Genomic DNA, 14,200 nt, shown 5'->3' on the forward strand with positions numbered 1-14,200 from the left:
AACATTTTCTGTTAACATTCATCTTTCAAAGCTCCTTAATTTCTGCACAATCTGGATTCCAGCAGCACAACAAACTGAGGCCTCAATTTTAATACAGCTGCAGGGTTCTCAGAGCCTTGCTGCAGGATACAGCAATGCCTTTCTGCTGAGCAACAGTCTCCTGTGAGTTTTTCTAAGAGCAGATTCAGTGTCAGGAAATAAAATTAAAACTAGCAGTCCATGGTGTACAAGCAGAGGTGACTGGTGTAACCCAAACTGGCAACTTCTATTTGAGGAAATAAATGACCATATATCTAAGCACTGCCAAATGATGTTTCTTTAGAATAGCAGATGTTTTGGTTTGTTTTTTTTTTCTATTTGGATATTGAAGATACTATATCATTTATCTTAGTTCACATGGGAGTTGTATTTTCCATATTTTCTTTGGTCTGTCTTGAAGACAAGGGTAACAGAGCAATAATGTAAGATCTAAACTCTAATGCTTGCATGCTTGATTTTCCTCTTTTTTTCAATTAAAATAAAGTTGCAAGTTTTAATAATTGGAGTAATTAATCAAAGAAATAAGGTACCAAGGGAGGTAGACAATTATCCACAGTTCCAACTATTTTTAATCACGGTTGATGACTATCCAGTAGTTATGCTCCCACTGCACCAAGTGCCTGGGTTTGGCACAAAAATCCGTGGGTAAATCTCTGCTTGCTGTGCAGAAGGCCAGGGCTTGGCAATGCCTTTTCTGGCTTCAAGTGGGAAGCAGCATCCAGCAGGTTAGGCCATAACCTCAGATAATGTATGTCTTTTCCCCCACAGTAAGATCAGATTCCATATGACTAAAATCCAGCATTTTAAATCCTGAATATGTGCTGCTGCTCTTCTAAAGGCAGACATGCACAGAGCCAGTGTGGGAAGCCGATTTTGTGAAGAGCTTTCTAAAACTGCACTGTAGCAAAATGAGAGCTCTGCTTGTTTCTCGTCGCCTCTGGGTGAGTATGAAGGCAGGCTGCTTTCAGTGGAAGCCTGTCATTCTGTAACAACTCACTGCTGTCACAGATGCTTGGGTGGGCAGAGCACTAAGCTAGTTATCTTGAGAACTTCTCCCAGTAAAATTACAGAGGCTCAGATTCACCTCCTAAGGAAGCTAAATTCATCTCTGAGGAGGTGGAGAGCTACACTGTATGCTACATCAGTAGCCCTGCTCCCAGTTCTCAAGCTAGCTGCAGACAGCCCTGGGCAGCTTCAGCACCGGCAGTAATACCGGCGCAGGGCACAGCTATGCTGAGGTGCACAGTACTCTTCTGGCTTTAAGGTGTTTTCTCAAGATCCAGATGCGTAGCCACGGTAAAATGTACCCTAAAATCTGTCATTTCTTGGAAGGTTTCCTGCACCAGAACAGGAGCCTGGTGTTTCTCCAGTCTGCTGGCACATACAGTTGGAACAAATATCTCGGCTGCTGCTGCGTAACTTCAGTGCAACAGGGTTGGTATTAGATTGGCATGCTAGTAATGGCTTGCCTTACCAGGCAGATGTGGCACAGGCACTAAAATTTGGCCAAAACATGATTGTTGGAAATGTCAGGAGTGGCCACACACAGGAGATTTGTACGCTTTAAAACAATCAGCTTAAGATGACCATTTCATTTTCTCCTTCCATGTCATCTGTTCAGACTTTAAGGTTCTGAGAGCAGTGGCTCTTACATGAAATATCCAACTCACTTGAAAAATTCATTGACGGTTCTGAATAAGGCCTGCAGGTTTTAGTAACTTTTAGCCTTACATATGTGTCTTCCTTCCAGTTTAATTAAGCCTCCAAACTCAGTTTGAACTGGCAGCTATTCTATATGAGGGCAAATTGAGATTCACAAGGGAAAAAGTTATTTAAGTTGGCATTTAAAAGCCTGAGCCATGACCTAACAGCTCTTTGAAATCCTAGATAATTAAAATTTCCTAATTCCCACTGAGACTGAGAGGAGAAGCATCCTCTGCAAGTACCTAAAATACACCGGTGGCGGTGGCTGCAGACACAGTGGGTCACACTGGAATGTCACAGTACTGCAGGGTGTGAAGTACAGCAGCGCCTGTCTCACCATACACCGTGCTAGTGAAGTGAGGCCAGGTGGTTCCCTTAAGGAACTGGAGGAACGTGTGCTTTGATGGTTTGTTTAAATCACATATTTAGAAAGGAGCTGGAACTTGCCCCTGTCTAATTTGCCCATACACCTGACATTAAGCTCAATTTGACATCAGCAGGTGCATGAATCACTTTATGCACTAAACTCCCCTTTAAAGCTAACCACGTAAAGGCTGCATCATTTGTTTTTCAGAATACACAAGCTTGATAATACCCTGCTGACAGGGCTGTTGAGTCCATCAGTCCCCAGCTGACAGAAATAAACCTAGCTGCCAGGGCCTGCGAGAGACTGCCGGGATACCAGGGCTGTGGTAGGAGCTTCGGGGTCAGCACTGGCGTCGATGCGATGCCCGTTAGCTTGGTAACAGTCAGAGAGGAGGCTGAGTGTGATACGCTGCGGTGAAATCAAGATGCCAGTGGTGTATATTGCTGGAGCTGAAAGCCGTGACTTTTAGTCATTCTGTGCAGTTTTGCACTGTTTGCCTGAGGGTAGGCTTTGAATCAAAGGGTTGCTTGAGCAGCAGAAAACACAAAACTGGCAGAGAAAGGCAGTGCAGAAGGTCAAACCTCAGCTTCAAAAGGAGTTGTGATGTTGCCCAGCTCCATTACAGCTATGACATTTTGTCCTTACAGTACCTAAAGGAGCTTTAGGAAAAGATGGGAGAGGGTGATGGGACTTTGTGTCAGTAAAAAGCTGCCACATTAGAAATACTTAGAGATGCTGTCAGCATCCCCCCTCAGGAAAGGGGAGGAAATAAAACCCACTGGAGGAACAAATACAGAGAGAGAGACTTGGCAGTACGCATGGAAATACTTATCTTTTAATTTATGTGTGTATATATATTTTTGGGACGGGGGTGTTTGATAGATCTTGGAAAAACAATTCCAGGCCTAGTTTTGACTCACTTTGGAGTTTCTGGAGTTGCTTATATGATGGCATCAGTACCTTCTTACAGTAGGAAGAAGTTGATGCACGCTGGCAAATTGTGGGCTTCACTCAGGTAGGGTGAGGAGCACAACATTTATGGAGCGAGGACCCCAGACAGCTCAGTGTAGATACTCACCTACCACTGCTGAGCAGCCACATGTTGCTGCCAGCAAACCTGGCTATTGAATACAACGTTTGGTGTTTGTAACACAAATAGATGCTTAGTTTTATGATAACATGAAATAATAATGCATACGGTCCCCCTGTACTTGGAGGTATCGGGCATCTATCTTGGGTTTCAGAAAACAGGGATAGCTTGAACCCTGCAGAGTAAGGGAGTACAATGCAGGTGAAAACTCCATGCTAGATCTGCCTCCTGCACAAGCAGTGCAAGCAGATTCTCAGTAGCTCTGAATAATTTTACACTTGGCTCTAAAATGTCACTTAACCCCATGGGACATAACTGACCTGTATTTTACCAAGACTTCCCACCAAGCTCTAGCTCCTTGCTGGAGAACACACAGCACTTCAATCACACTAGGGCGTGGTTTTGAGCTGCTTAGTCATCCATTTTAATTTCACATCAATTCAACAACTGATTGAATCCAGCATGTTTATTACCTTCCACATAAATCTCAAAAATGAAGCTGGCATCCTGCCCATATCACAAACATTTCAGTGTTGTTCAACCAGCAGTTCCCACTGGTGCCTTTGCTAATGATGAGGATGCTACAGAATGGCACCTGTAGCTGGTTAAAGAGCAGTCCAGTTAGATTTGAGAGTCATGGCATTAGGCACGTACAGTGCTTCACTTGCAGACCTTAACACATGTTGATTCAAAGAGCAGACGGGAGTGTTTCACTGCTTCAATCTTTGCCAAACCCTACTGTAGCATATATGTATTTCCAAGGGGGAATGATAAACTGTCAGTAGGTTTATATCCAAACATCTTCCATCTTCTTTCTCATTGTTCCTAAAAATCCCCTCAAGTAGCTCTTGTGCATGAAAACTGTACGTATCACAGGCATGCTTCCCTCAAGAATCTGTATTATGCAATAAAGGAATCATTTTCTCCTCCGTGTCCCCTTTTATCTCTGCTTTACAAAAAGGTTCTTGAAGGCATTGTTGTAGTTTTTGTTGAATGCTGTATAAATGAGAGGATTAAAGAAAGAATTGGAGTAGCCAAGCCAAAGAAAGATGCTTTTCCAGACGGGTGGGATGTTGCAGGAACAGAGGGGACTTATTAATTCTGTGATGAAGAAAGGGATCCAGCACAGTACAAAAACTCCAATTAAGATGCCAACCATCAGAGCTGCCTTTTTCTCTTTCTGTTCTCTCCATGTTTCTCCATCTGTCTGGAAAGTGATAGCTGCATGACGAGCTGTAAACACCATCTGTGGTTCATGCGAAGCTTCCTTCACCTCAAAACAAAAGCAAACATGGATTCTTACCAAGACAATTTGTTTGAGTGAAGTATTACTTTTACATGACAGCACGACATCTGTGCACCTACCACAAAAGGCCCCAACTCCATTCCTTCCATGCTAAAAGAACGAAAATGCCCCAGAGTGCCAAAATTACCAGACTTCTCATTATTTTGGAAAAGCTGCTGTGACTGACAAACAAAGCTAAATAAAGAGTAACTGATGCCATGTGTGTTGTGGCCATTCTTTTTCAGTTTATTTTTCTGGATGCCTTGATACCTAGTGGGAAATCACATTGTTTAGGAAGGCTAACAAAGGCACATGCCCTCTGCCTATCCCTAAACCAGACTCTCCTACACAGCTACATGGACTTTAAGATTTTTCAGGCCTGCATCATAAATGAATTTCATTCCATTGCAGGCCCTTTGGGTGACTTCCCTACAGTATTAGGAAGGGACCTACAACAAATGTCTGCTCGTCAACTCTACAAGGTAAAGCTACTTTCTTCAGCCTAATTGCCTGAACACAGAGCTCAAAATCCCATCTCTGGTGGGTGCAGGAGCCTGGCACTACCACTTGCTCTGCAGAAGGGACATAGAATACCACAAAAAACCAGCTAAATTTGTGGGAAAATTTTCCATTGGAACCTTTTTTAACGAAATAACAGGATTTCAATTAAAGGAAAGTTTTAAGACATGTCTGATCTTTGGAAAATGGTGATATTTTATTACCACCAAAAATCATAAATGCCTAAAATAATATTGAATACTACTGAAATATTTCAGTGGGAAGTAACCCCAACAAGAAGAGTCCCTTACGACAGACAGAATTCAGGTGCCTTCAGTCTCTGACAAGGAGAAGCAATCTCACCACAGGCACTTCTCCCTGCTGGAGAGGGACTGAGTTGTGTATCACAGCAGCTGCAGCCTGGTCACAGTGCCAACACACTATATGACAATGGGCACATAAGGACACACCTGAATGATGTACCCTCAGGCACTGTGCCACCATTCTGAATTAGCTTATGAAATACTCTGGTAATAATCAAAGAAAAGCTTTGCTGGAGAAGCAGCATTTCCTCGTCCTCACTTTCTCTCTTCTGTCACCTGTCCCTTATTTCAGTCAGATTTACTTGTTCTCACAAAAAGTACTCCATTGCCAGCAAAACACCATTTGAATCAGCCCTCAGTTCAAACTCTAGCTTCAGCAGTAGTTACACAAGAGAGGGGAAAATGTCAGCTGCTCCAGGCAAGACGGTGCTTCTTGTCTCCTCTCTCGCTGAGGGCAAGACATTCATCTGTGCAGTGAGAACAGCACAGTGCTCTGGGTGGCAGCGGGACTGTGGTAAACAGGTTCTGGGCACAGGTTATTAATGTGCTTAGAGCCTAATCAGAAAAAGATACTCCCTTGCAATTTTAATTGGAAGATTAAAGTGAGTGTAAAGTTCTTCTAGGCACTACAGCTATGAAGAGAGTGGAATAAAATAAACAGTTTGAGGATGCCACCTGAGACTCTAAAATTTGCCTAAGCAATAATTCACAGGCCTGCAAGACTTTGACACCACTCCAAAGATGGCTTGTTGTTGAATTAGCTACATATTCCACATACGTGTGGCACCTTTGTGCAAGCTTTGTAACAGATGGAGGGCCTCTATTCAATATGAGCACAGCAACTCAGAGAAGGAAGCACTGGCAATGGCCAGACAATCACTCTTCAAGATGGATATCCCTGTCTTCACCCTCAGACACCAGACATGGCTGCAGAATGGAAGAGCAGCAGATTATGGGCACAGGCAAATAATGGAAGAAAATGAAAATCACATCTGTCCTGACAATTAAAATGGGACACCCCTCACATAGCAAGGATCACACCATTTGTCTGCAGAAGGACTTACTCTGCACATCCTTAATCACACTCTGCAAAAAGGAATGAATGTATGACATAAGGACAAATTTGTGACAAGCAACCCTGAAAGATTACGTCTTAGCCCTGAGGAACAGCTACATAAGTATGCCTCTTGGGAAGAGCCATACAAAGGACTCTGTCACTAGCACCGGGCATAGTTGGGTACTGTATTTAACCTTCAACTCTTACTCAAAACACAGAGCTTCCAGCGTGCCATCACCAAATCAGAGCCTTTTCAGTACTTCAGGTTTTAGGTTTGTGACTGAACTGCAGAACTTACTAGTAGCGACTCTTTTATCACTTCATTTCCTATTGTGAGAAGAAGTTATTTAATTTATTTAGATAGAAGATACCACAGTCCTCAGGTGTTTTCCCTAATGAAGCATGCATTTACAGCCTGGTCAAGCTCCTGCTGAAATCAGAGGAGTTTCCACGAACTCCAGTGGTTGTTAGATCAGGCCTCTGAATACTAAACAGCAAGTGAAAATAGATCATGGTATTTTTTGTAAACTACAGGACAGCAGTTGTCTTCCTAGCTACAAAATTTCTACTTTCTCTTTTGTTCCCTGTGTTTTTTCAATTATTTTTTGACTAGTTCTGCCCAGGACTTCTGTATAATATTGTAATAACAATAAAAGTGCAAATAGCAGCCTGGCGCTTTAGAAAAAATAATGGGATCTCTCATGGAACCTTCCATTAAGTAAACTGTGTAAATATCCCTGGCAGAATGGAGATATTTTGCTTCAATTTTCCATAAGAAATCCTTTGGAAAGGATACACAAAATGTTGTTGAAAAGGTAACTAGTACCCCTGCTCAGCAAGGTCCTTCAGCCTGTTCCTTCAGCAGGACTTCCCAAAGCATTTAAACCTTGGCAGCTGGATGAAAGCTCAGCTTTCTGTGGTCATCAGTGTCCGATGCTCACCTCATAGACGGGTTCCAGCTGACCAGCCGCACAGGCTGTGCGCGACACTGGCTCAGCTGGCTCTCACACACCCGCCTCCTGGGCACTCCCGGCATGGGCACCCTTCCAGGTGACAGCCCCGGCCCCAGCGCTGCCACTTGGCACACCTGTGAGCCAGCGGCCAGCTGCTCCCGGCTCCCACTGCTGCAGAGGGGACCAGACTTTACAGAGGGTTTCTAGCAAGGCCCTGTGCTTCACACCTCTGCGCTCAGCGCCCCTGCGCGTGCGTCAGCTTTCGGCGTTGTGCTCCCTCCCTGCCTGGCCACCACATACACCTACTACAGGACCGCCAGCACCCCATCCCCGCTGGGGGGACTGATTCATGAGGGGACAAGCCCACTAGATTTTTAAAGTTAAACACGGATTTAATCTGAAGTGCCATTCATATCAGAAAATATGTATCAGTACAGATTGCAAAGCTGGGAAAGTCCAACTTTTCATTATAATTTCAAACTTTTTGATTTCTGTTGCTCTCTCTATGATTTGCTGCAGACCTGACTCACATCTCCCTGGCCTGGCTGGTGCCAGATTATCCTTGCTACAACTACCAGCCCCCAAGACTACGTTGTCAAGGCTGTTTGTTATATGTCAACCCACACAAAGTAGTACCACACGCTGTTGTGGTACACAGTGCTGGCAGGGGAACCACGCTAAAGGATTCCCCCTCATGCAGGCATGGGGTAATCCACTGTAATTTGGCACTGTCTGAAGAAGAGCACAGGCCAAAATGATTATGTAGCTGCTTTCCAGCCTTGCCAGTTGTGATTTTCTTTAACTAAACATAGCTCTGACTATACCAAATCTGCAGTTTTTGGTGCCAATCCTGGAAGCTTTGCATGACTGATTTCTAATGTAAATCACAACACCTGACTGTTATCCCTGCACCACGTGAAACAAAAACCCAGTATAAAACCTTTCCTCTCATTTTAGGCCTACTGGTGAGCTCTAGTGAGCAGGCTGTGATGGGAAAAAAAAGTGGTCACAGACTGTAAATTAAAGCAATCCATGAAGATGTCTTAGTTTATACTGGGAACACCTCTCATATGTGAGCATCTCTGCACACTGTCTCACGCGGTGGCTAGCAGCACACTACACCCTGGGCACAGATTTCCTTCCCTTCACCCAGGCTCTGCTCCAGGACCTGCACGTTAGGAGCAGTGACGAAAAAAGCTGGTATCAAAGGACTGCTACTCTGAGGCCAGAATTAAGTTCTGAATTCGTGAAATCAGCTATTTCCAGGACAACGGGCTCTGAGAAGTACAGACATGACTGCTTTCCAAAGAAGATTATAAAGAGAGTTAAACAAAGTAAAAGAGCTCCCTAGCACAAATTCTTCTACAGACACAAAAGAGTTTGGTTTTAGTTTCAGAATTCATTCTTCTGATCTTCTCGATCAGCAGTTACAGTTCAATGCTACTTCTGTTTTTCTGTCCCCACTAAACTCTACTGAATGGCTGTATGTTCTTAGAGCTGTATGTTCCCAATTCCTGTGCTCCTAGCAGCGTTATAAAACCCAAACCAACAAGGAGCTTCTGATGAAATCACTTTATTTAAAATGTTCCTTATAGTTTTAATGATTGTTATTACTGGTCCTTCATGGCAGGTACTGTGTATGTGTTTGTACTGTACCTCCAGGGTCTGCAATAACAAAGCAACAGTAAAGATGATAAATATTAATCAGATCTGGCTTACTACCACAAATTCAGAGTTTTGTTGTATGGTTCAGCACAGATCATTACTGCCTCAGTGCAGATATGGCATACTCCTTGCTCTTTGAACAAGAACATAAGAAACTGAAAAGCACAATGAAGGATCAGAACATAGGAATGTCTACACTTTCTGGGATACTCCACCAGTATGACAAAGAGTACATTTGATAGGGAAAAGAACAGCTGCTTTCTCTCACAGGATTTTCTTCTGCTGTGAGCAGGAATAGCTCTGCATTTCTCCCAGGAAATCACTAGCCACTCCGCTTTGTTTCCCGCCTCACTTTTCTCCTATCTGTCACCTGCTGCCACTCTTTCAGACAGTTGCACTTTGCTTCCTGACCCATCTCTTCTACTTGTAGAGTCAGAGACAGAAATAAGAAATAAAAAGCCTGTGTCTCCTTCAGAGAAGGAGAATCTGTTTTCTCTCCCATATTGTCCTGACTGGCTACCTGGGTTGGAGAGGCTGAGCAGGCCAAGGTGCAGAACAACACTGCATTGTTGGAGCTCCAGGACCTGACACTACCTAAAGTGGGATGGACTCTCACAAAACTGGTAAGGTTTGTATCAGACCTAATTACTCATACACTATACAAGGTACTTTGAGAGGGGAGAAGGACAAAAAACCCCGAACCAAACCAAACTCCTAACCATCAACAGAACTTGATTTTTAACTCCTTAGATGGAAATTTAATCCCAACTCTGCAATTGCTACATGTAAATAATCCTGACATTCAGATTCTGCCATGCTTGGTTTTGCTGGGCAAAGCCTATGCTACAGGTGACTCATTGATTTAGAAGGGCACTACCAGCAGTATCTGCCATTTTCCAAGCAGCCTCATGTATTTCAATTGGATTATTTACAGAGAGAACTATTATTTATTGTCAACACAGTGTGACAGAGTCTAGCTCTCTGTCAGTGATGGTATATCACTAGGTTTTTTACAAGGGCCACTCACATCAGTATTGACTGGAGAATTCACTTCTTAAGGAGTTTCATAATTAGGAAACAAATAATTATAAAAGCACCAGCCTAATTTAGGGTCCCAAATCTGCATTTTTTTTGGTTTCAAGGGTAAGTAAGAAACAAGCTCTTATTAAAACTAAAAGCACCTCAGATATTTCATGTCCATCACCCTCACCTGAACAATTTAAAAAGTGTTTTTAAAAAACACAAGTAAAATTCTAACCAAAAATGACTCTATTCTGCATCTTTGTAATACATAACATATGTATGCTAACTCTCAGCTTGGAGACAATGCCCTTTCTCTGTGTATATATATACACACACACATATATATATACTCAGTGCGTATGTGTATACATATATATACACGCAGTGGCAACCTGCAAAGCACTTTGGTGCCTGACTCTATTGGCTGAAAAGCACTGTACAAAAAAATCAAGGTACCATCATAATTGTTCCACTTGGTGGATCGGTTTGTTCAAGGCATTTCTACTGGCATATGAGTACTATGACCTCAAATCTTTCCCCCCTTAAATTAACTTGCTAGAATTAACCAGCTGCACCGCTGGGTATACCTCAGGCTATAACTGCAGCCCTGGCACACAGTTCCAATCCAGCGCTACCTGACAGCTAATTCCTGAGCACAACACAGATGTCTCTCCCAGCAGGGATCACTGCTGTGACCACCCACCTCCAGCCTGGGAAGCACTGCCAGCCTTTGGCATCAGCTGCCAAAAGCCCCTCTAACGTTACTCAGAACAACTGGTGCAGGGCACCTGCGGTGAGAACTGACAGAGATGCACTTCACACCCAGAGTAACAGTGACAAAAGAAAAATGTTGCAAGGGTGAGACTGACAGGTGGGCATTCTCAGAGAAGGAAGGAATGAAAGAAAGGTAGGAGAGAAATTAGATGAGAAAGAAATGGAAAATTAGAGCGAGTAGATGAGCAAAACAAGGTAAGTGGAACAGAATTTGCCCCATCAGAGAGGACACTGATAACAATGACACCCTAATTACCCCTGGATATGGAGAAGCAAAGCTGGATCACCTCACTAGGTTTGCTACATACCATGGTAATGTTATCTTTGTGTTTGCATGTTAAAGAAAAAAAAAAAAGTTTTTGCTAAAGGACAGTAATGATGTGTTTGAAGATTCTTCTCTAGAAGTCACTGGGGAACTGCTACTATTCCTGGGGACATGATGGATCTTTGTCATGGTTTATACTGGTTAGAGGTATTACTCTTATAAGCCTAAATGAGATCAGGCTAAAACTATGAGTAAGTCTCAGTCTCTTCTTAGAAAGAAAACTAAGGAGAAGTGCATCCCAAATGCCAGCTTCCTTGATCCACAGGTTCATTTAACACAGTCGTGTGCAGCTGGGCACTGGCTCCTTTAGATGATGAGGAAAGGTTTGCATGTGCATCACAAAAGTCTCTTCATTTAAGCCAGCAAACAAAGCTGCTGGGACAATGGTTGCCACTACATATCAATTGCAGATTCAAGAATCACTGTTATAAAAGAAGGCAATATGTCAATCACTGCAAATATAAGAAAGATGAAGAACTGCTGGCTCGAGGATTTGCTGCTATTCCAGTAACAGCTATACTGGCAACCCCTCCAGAATGGATATTCAGCTCACACTGACAGGAGCTCTTTTGTCAGTATAGCCTAGACCAGCTCCCAGACACTGCATCAGCAAAAAGCACTCACCTGCCAGCCTAGCTGTGCCCACGCAAGGGCTTTTGCAGACAGAACTGTGACAATTAGGAGCCAGACTTTCTTCATGTTAAAAGTGACATATCAACAGTGTGTCTCTGTATAGTTTAAAACTTAAGCAGCAATGCCTCAGCTCATTTAGCATCCCAGAATTTTAGATTTCAAACAACTAGTCCTGTATGAGTATGTGTGTATGTAAAAGATAAAGCATGCAAACCCACTACAAATATTGTTAGCTTTTGTGCTTGGAATGATTATACATTAACTCCCAGCAACACATTCATCATACTTACAACTTGTAAAGAAATTTGGTGCAAACCAGGGATTAAGACCATAGGAGAAAAAAAACAAGGATGCCAATAGAGAAAACATTCTCATCTTTCCTCACACATTCTATGCTTTTGCATAGAAGACAGCTTCCTAAATCAATTGATATTAAAAACATCTACAAGACATTATGATACAAACCTGCAAGTCTGACTGCATATAATTGCCAGTGCTGTCACCTCTTCCTAGAATCAGGGGACACAACCTATCTGTGACCATAATAATGTGTTTGCTACTGTGACTCCAAAGTTAGAGGGATTTAGCAGAGGAGTGAGGCTCTGCAGGATTAGCCCCAGTTGAACAGAAATGTTCCATGTCAGGCATCTCTAACATCCACACAGCTCATCTTTTGTTATTGGGGAAGGACTGGACTTCACCAAGTACAACATGCAATCACAACAATGAATCATTTCCACAGGTAGGAGTGAGAGTAAGAGTATGTGACAGAAAGTGGAGAGAGTTTACAGAGAGCACTTACCAAGCACCCTGGCGACATGGCATGGGTGACAGCATCGTTATGCAGAGACTGACTTTATGGGACACGAGGGGCCAACCCCAACCCATCTGCAGGGACACAGTTTTCCTGTCAGCTAGGTGTACCCCCAAAATGAACAAGAGCTCCCACATGACTAGAGCTTTGCAGGATTACAGGCAATGTTTGGGGTAAGAAGGAGGAGGATGTGGTTTTTAAGACAGCTGGAAATTTTAAAAGAGAAACAATTAATTGCTCATTGCTTCAGTACTATGCAGTGAGCAGTATGTTCCCAGTAAGGTCAAGGTAAAATAGCCCAAGCACATAAATAAAGTGTATAATTTGCTTATTAAAATCAATTTAGACACTGACAGATTCCACACAAAGTCCGTGCTGGTAGGTAAGTGTGCATGCATTTACTCTGTACATGACCTAGGGATCTGCTTCTGTCTGTTTACCCCATCAACACGGAAAAAAAAAATAAAGAGGAAACAACCCCAAGGAATGGCAAGTTCAGACCAAAGAGACATTTTTTAATGGCTCTCCAGACTTCAGTGAATGCACCTGTCACTTGCTCTTATGGCACACTTAAGAAACAAATGTGAATAAAACTCTTCTCCAAGAGTGGTGCTTTTGGACTGGCTAATTACCACTCCCAGCCAGGCTGTAAGAGAGCTAAATTCTCACGAGAGCCCAAGGGCACAACTCAATCTTCTCGCTGTGCTGAAACCACCGGCGCAGGGGTGATGGCTAGGAGCAGACAAGGAGCGGGAGCGCAGGTGCCTGGGGGAGGCAGTGGGGGTTCTCCTTACCTGGGGAGCCTCGGGCAGGGGCACCACGGCGTTCCTCCTGCGGCCCCCCATGCGGAACTTGGCCGCCTTGTAGATCTTCCAGTAGACGAAGAGCACCACGCAGAGGGGCAGGTAGAAAGCCCCGCCAGTGGAGACGATGGTGTAGGAAGGCTCCTGGCTGACCTGGCAGCGCTCCTGCTCGGGGCTATAGGTCTCCCCCCAGCCGAAGAGGGGGGCGAGGGAGATGGTGGCGGAGAGCGCCCAGGTGAGAGCGATCATGACGTTGGAGATGCGGCGGCGGGTGAGCAGCGTGTACTCCAGGTGGCGGGTGATGGACCAGTAGCGGTCCAGGGCGATGGCGGTCACGTTCCAGATGCTGGCCGTGCAGCACAGCACGTCGAAGCAGACCCACACGAGGCACAGCTCCCGGCCCAGCCGCCACCGCCGCCCGGCCGACAGCTCCTTCACCAAGCTCAGCGGCATCACCAGGGCCGCCACCAGCACGTCCGACACCGCCGTGGAGGCCACGAGGTTGTGGGGCACCCGGTGGAAAGCCTTCACTCGCAGGATGGTTGCCAGCACCAGCAGGTTCCAGAGGAAGGTGGCCACGGTCAGGAGCACCAGCAGGGTCAGGATGAGGATGGTGAAGATGGAGAAGGGTTCCCGGCCCCTCCACGCGCTGCCACCCCCCAGCGCGGGGGCGGCCGAGGAGGCGTTGGCATCCACGCCGGCCGAGGAGGCGTTGGCGCCCATGCTGGCCCGACACTGGCCCCGGGGGGTGCAGGGGCTCAGGGTCTCCGCCACGCCCGGGACTGGGGCGCGGCCCCTCACCGCTCCCGCACACCGACGCTCTCCCGCTTCCCAGGCCGCCTGCAGC

General features: G+C 44.8%; 1 protein-coding gene across 1 annotated transcript; it reads right to left on the bottom strand.

The window, feature by feature from the left end:
- Window positions 1-2,926: 2,926 nt before the first annotated feature.
- On the bottom strand, window positions 2,927-14,194 carry LOC113482044 (5-hydroxytryptamine receptor 5B-like). Its single transcript, XM_026852320.1, has 2 exons — window positions 13,345-14,194; window positions 2,927-4,473 (listed from the first exon to the last, which is right to left on the bottom strand). The coding sequence occupies exons 1-2, from the start codon at window positions 14,074-14,076 to the stop codon at window positions 4,141-4,143; spliced, it is 1,065 nt and encodes a 354-aa protein (XP_026708121.1). The 5' UTR covers window positions 14,077-14,194; the 3' UTR covers window positions 2,927-4,140.
- Window positions 14,195-14,200: the final 6 nt, after the last annotated feature.

This window comes from Athene cunicularia (genome assembly GCF_003259725.1).
Source record: "Athene cunicularia isolate RWA chromosome 7 unlocalized genomic scaffold, athCun1 chr7_part1, whole genome shotgun sequence".
NCBI lineage: Eukaryota > Metazoa > Chordata > Aves > Strigiformes > Strigidae > Athene > Athene cunicularia.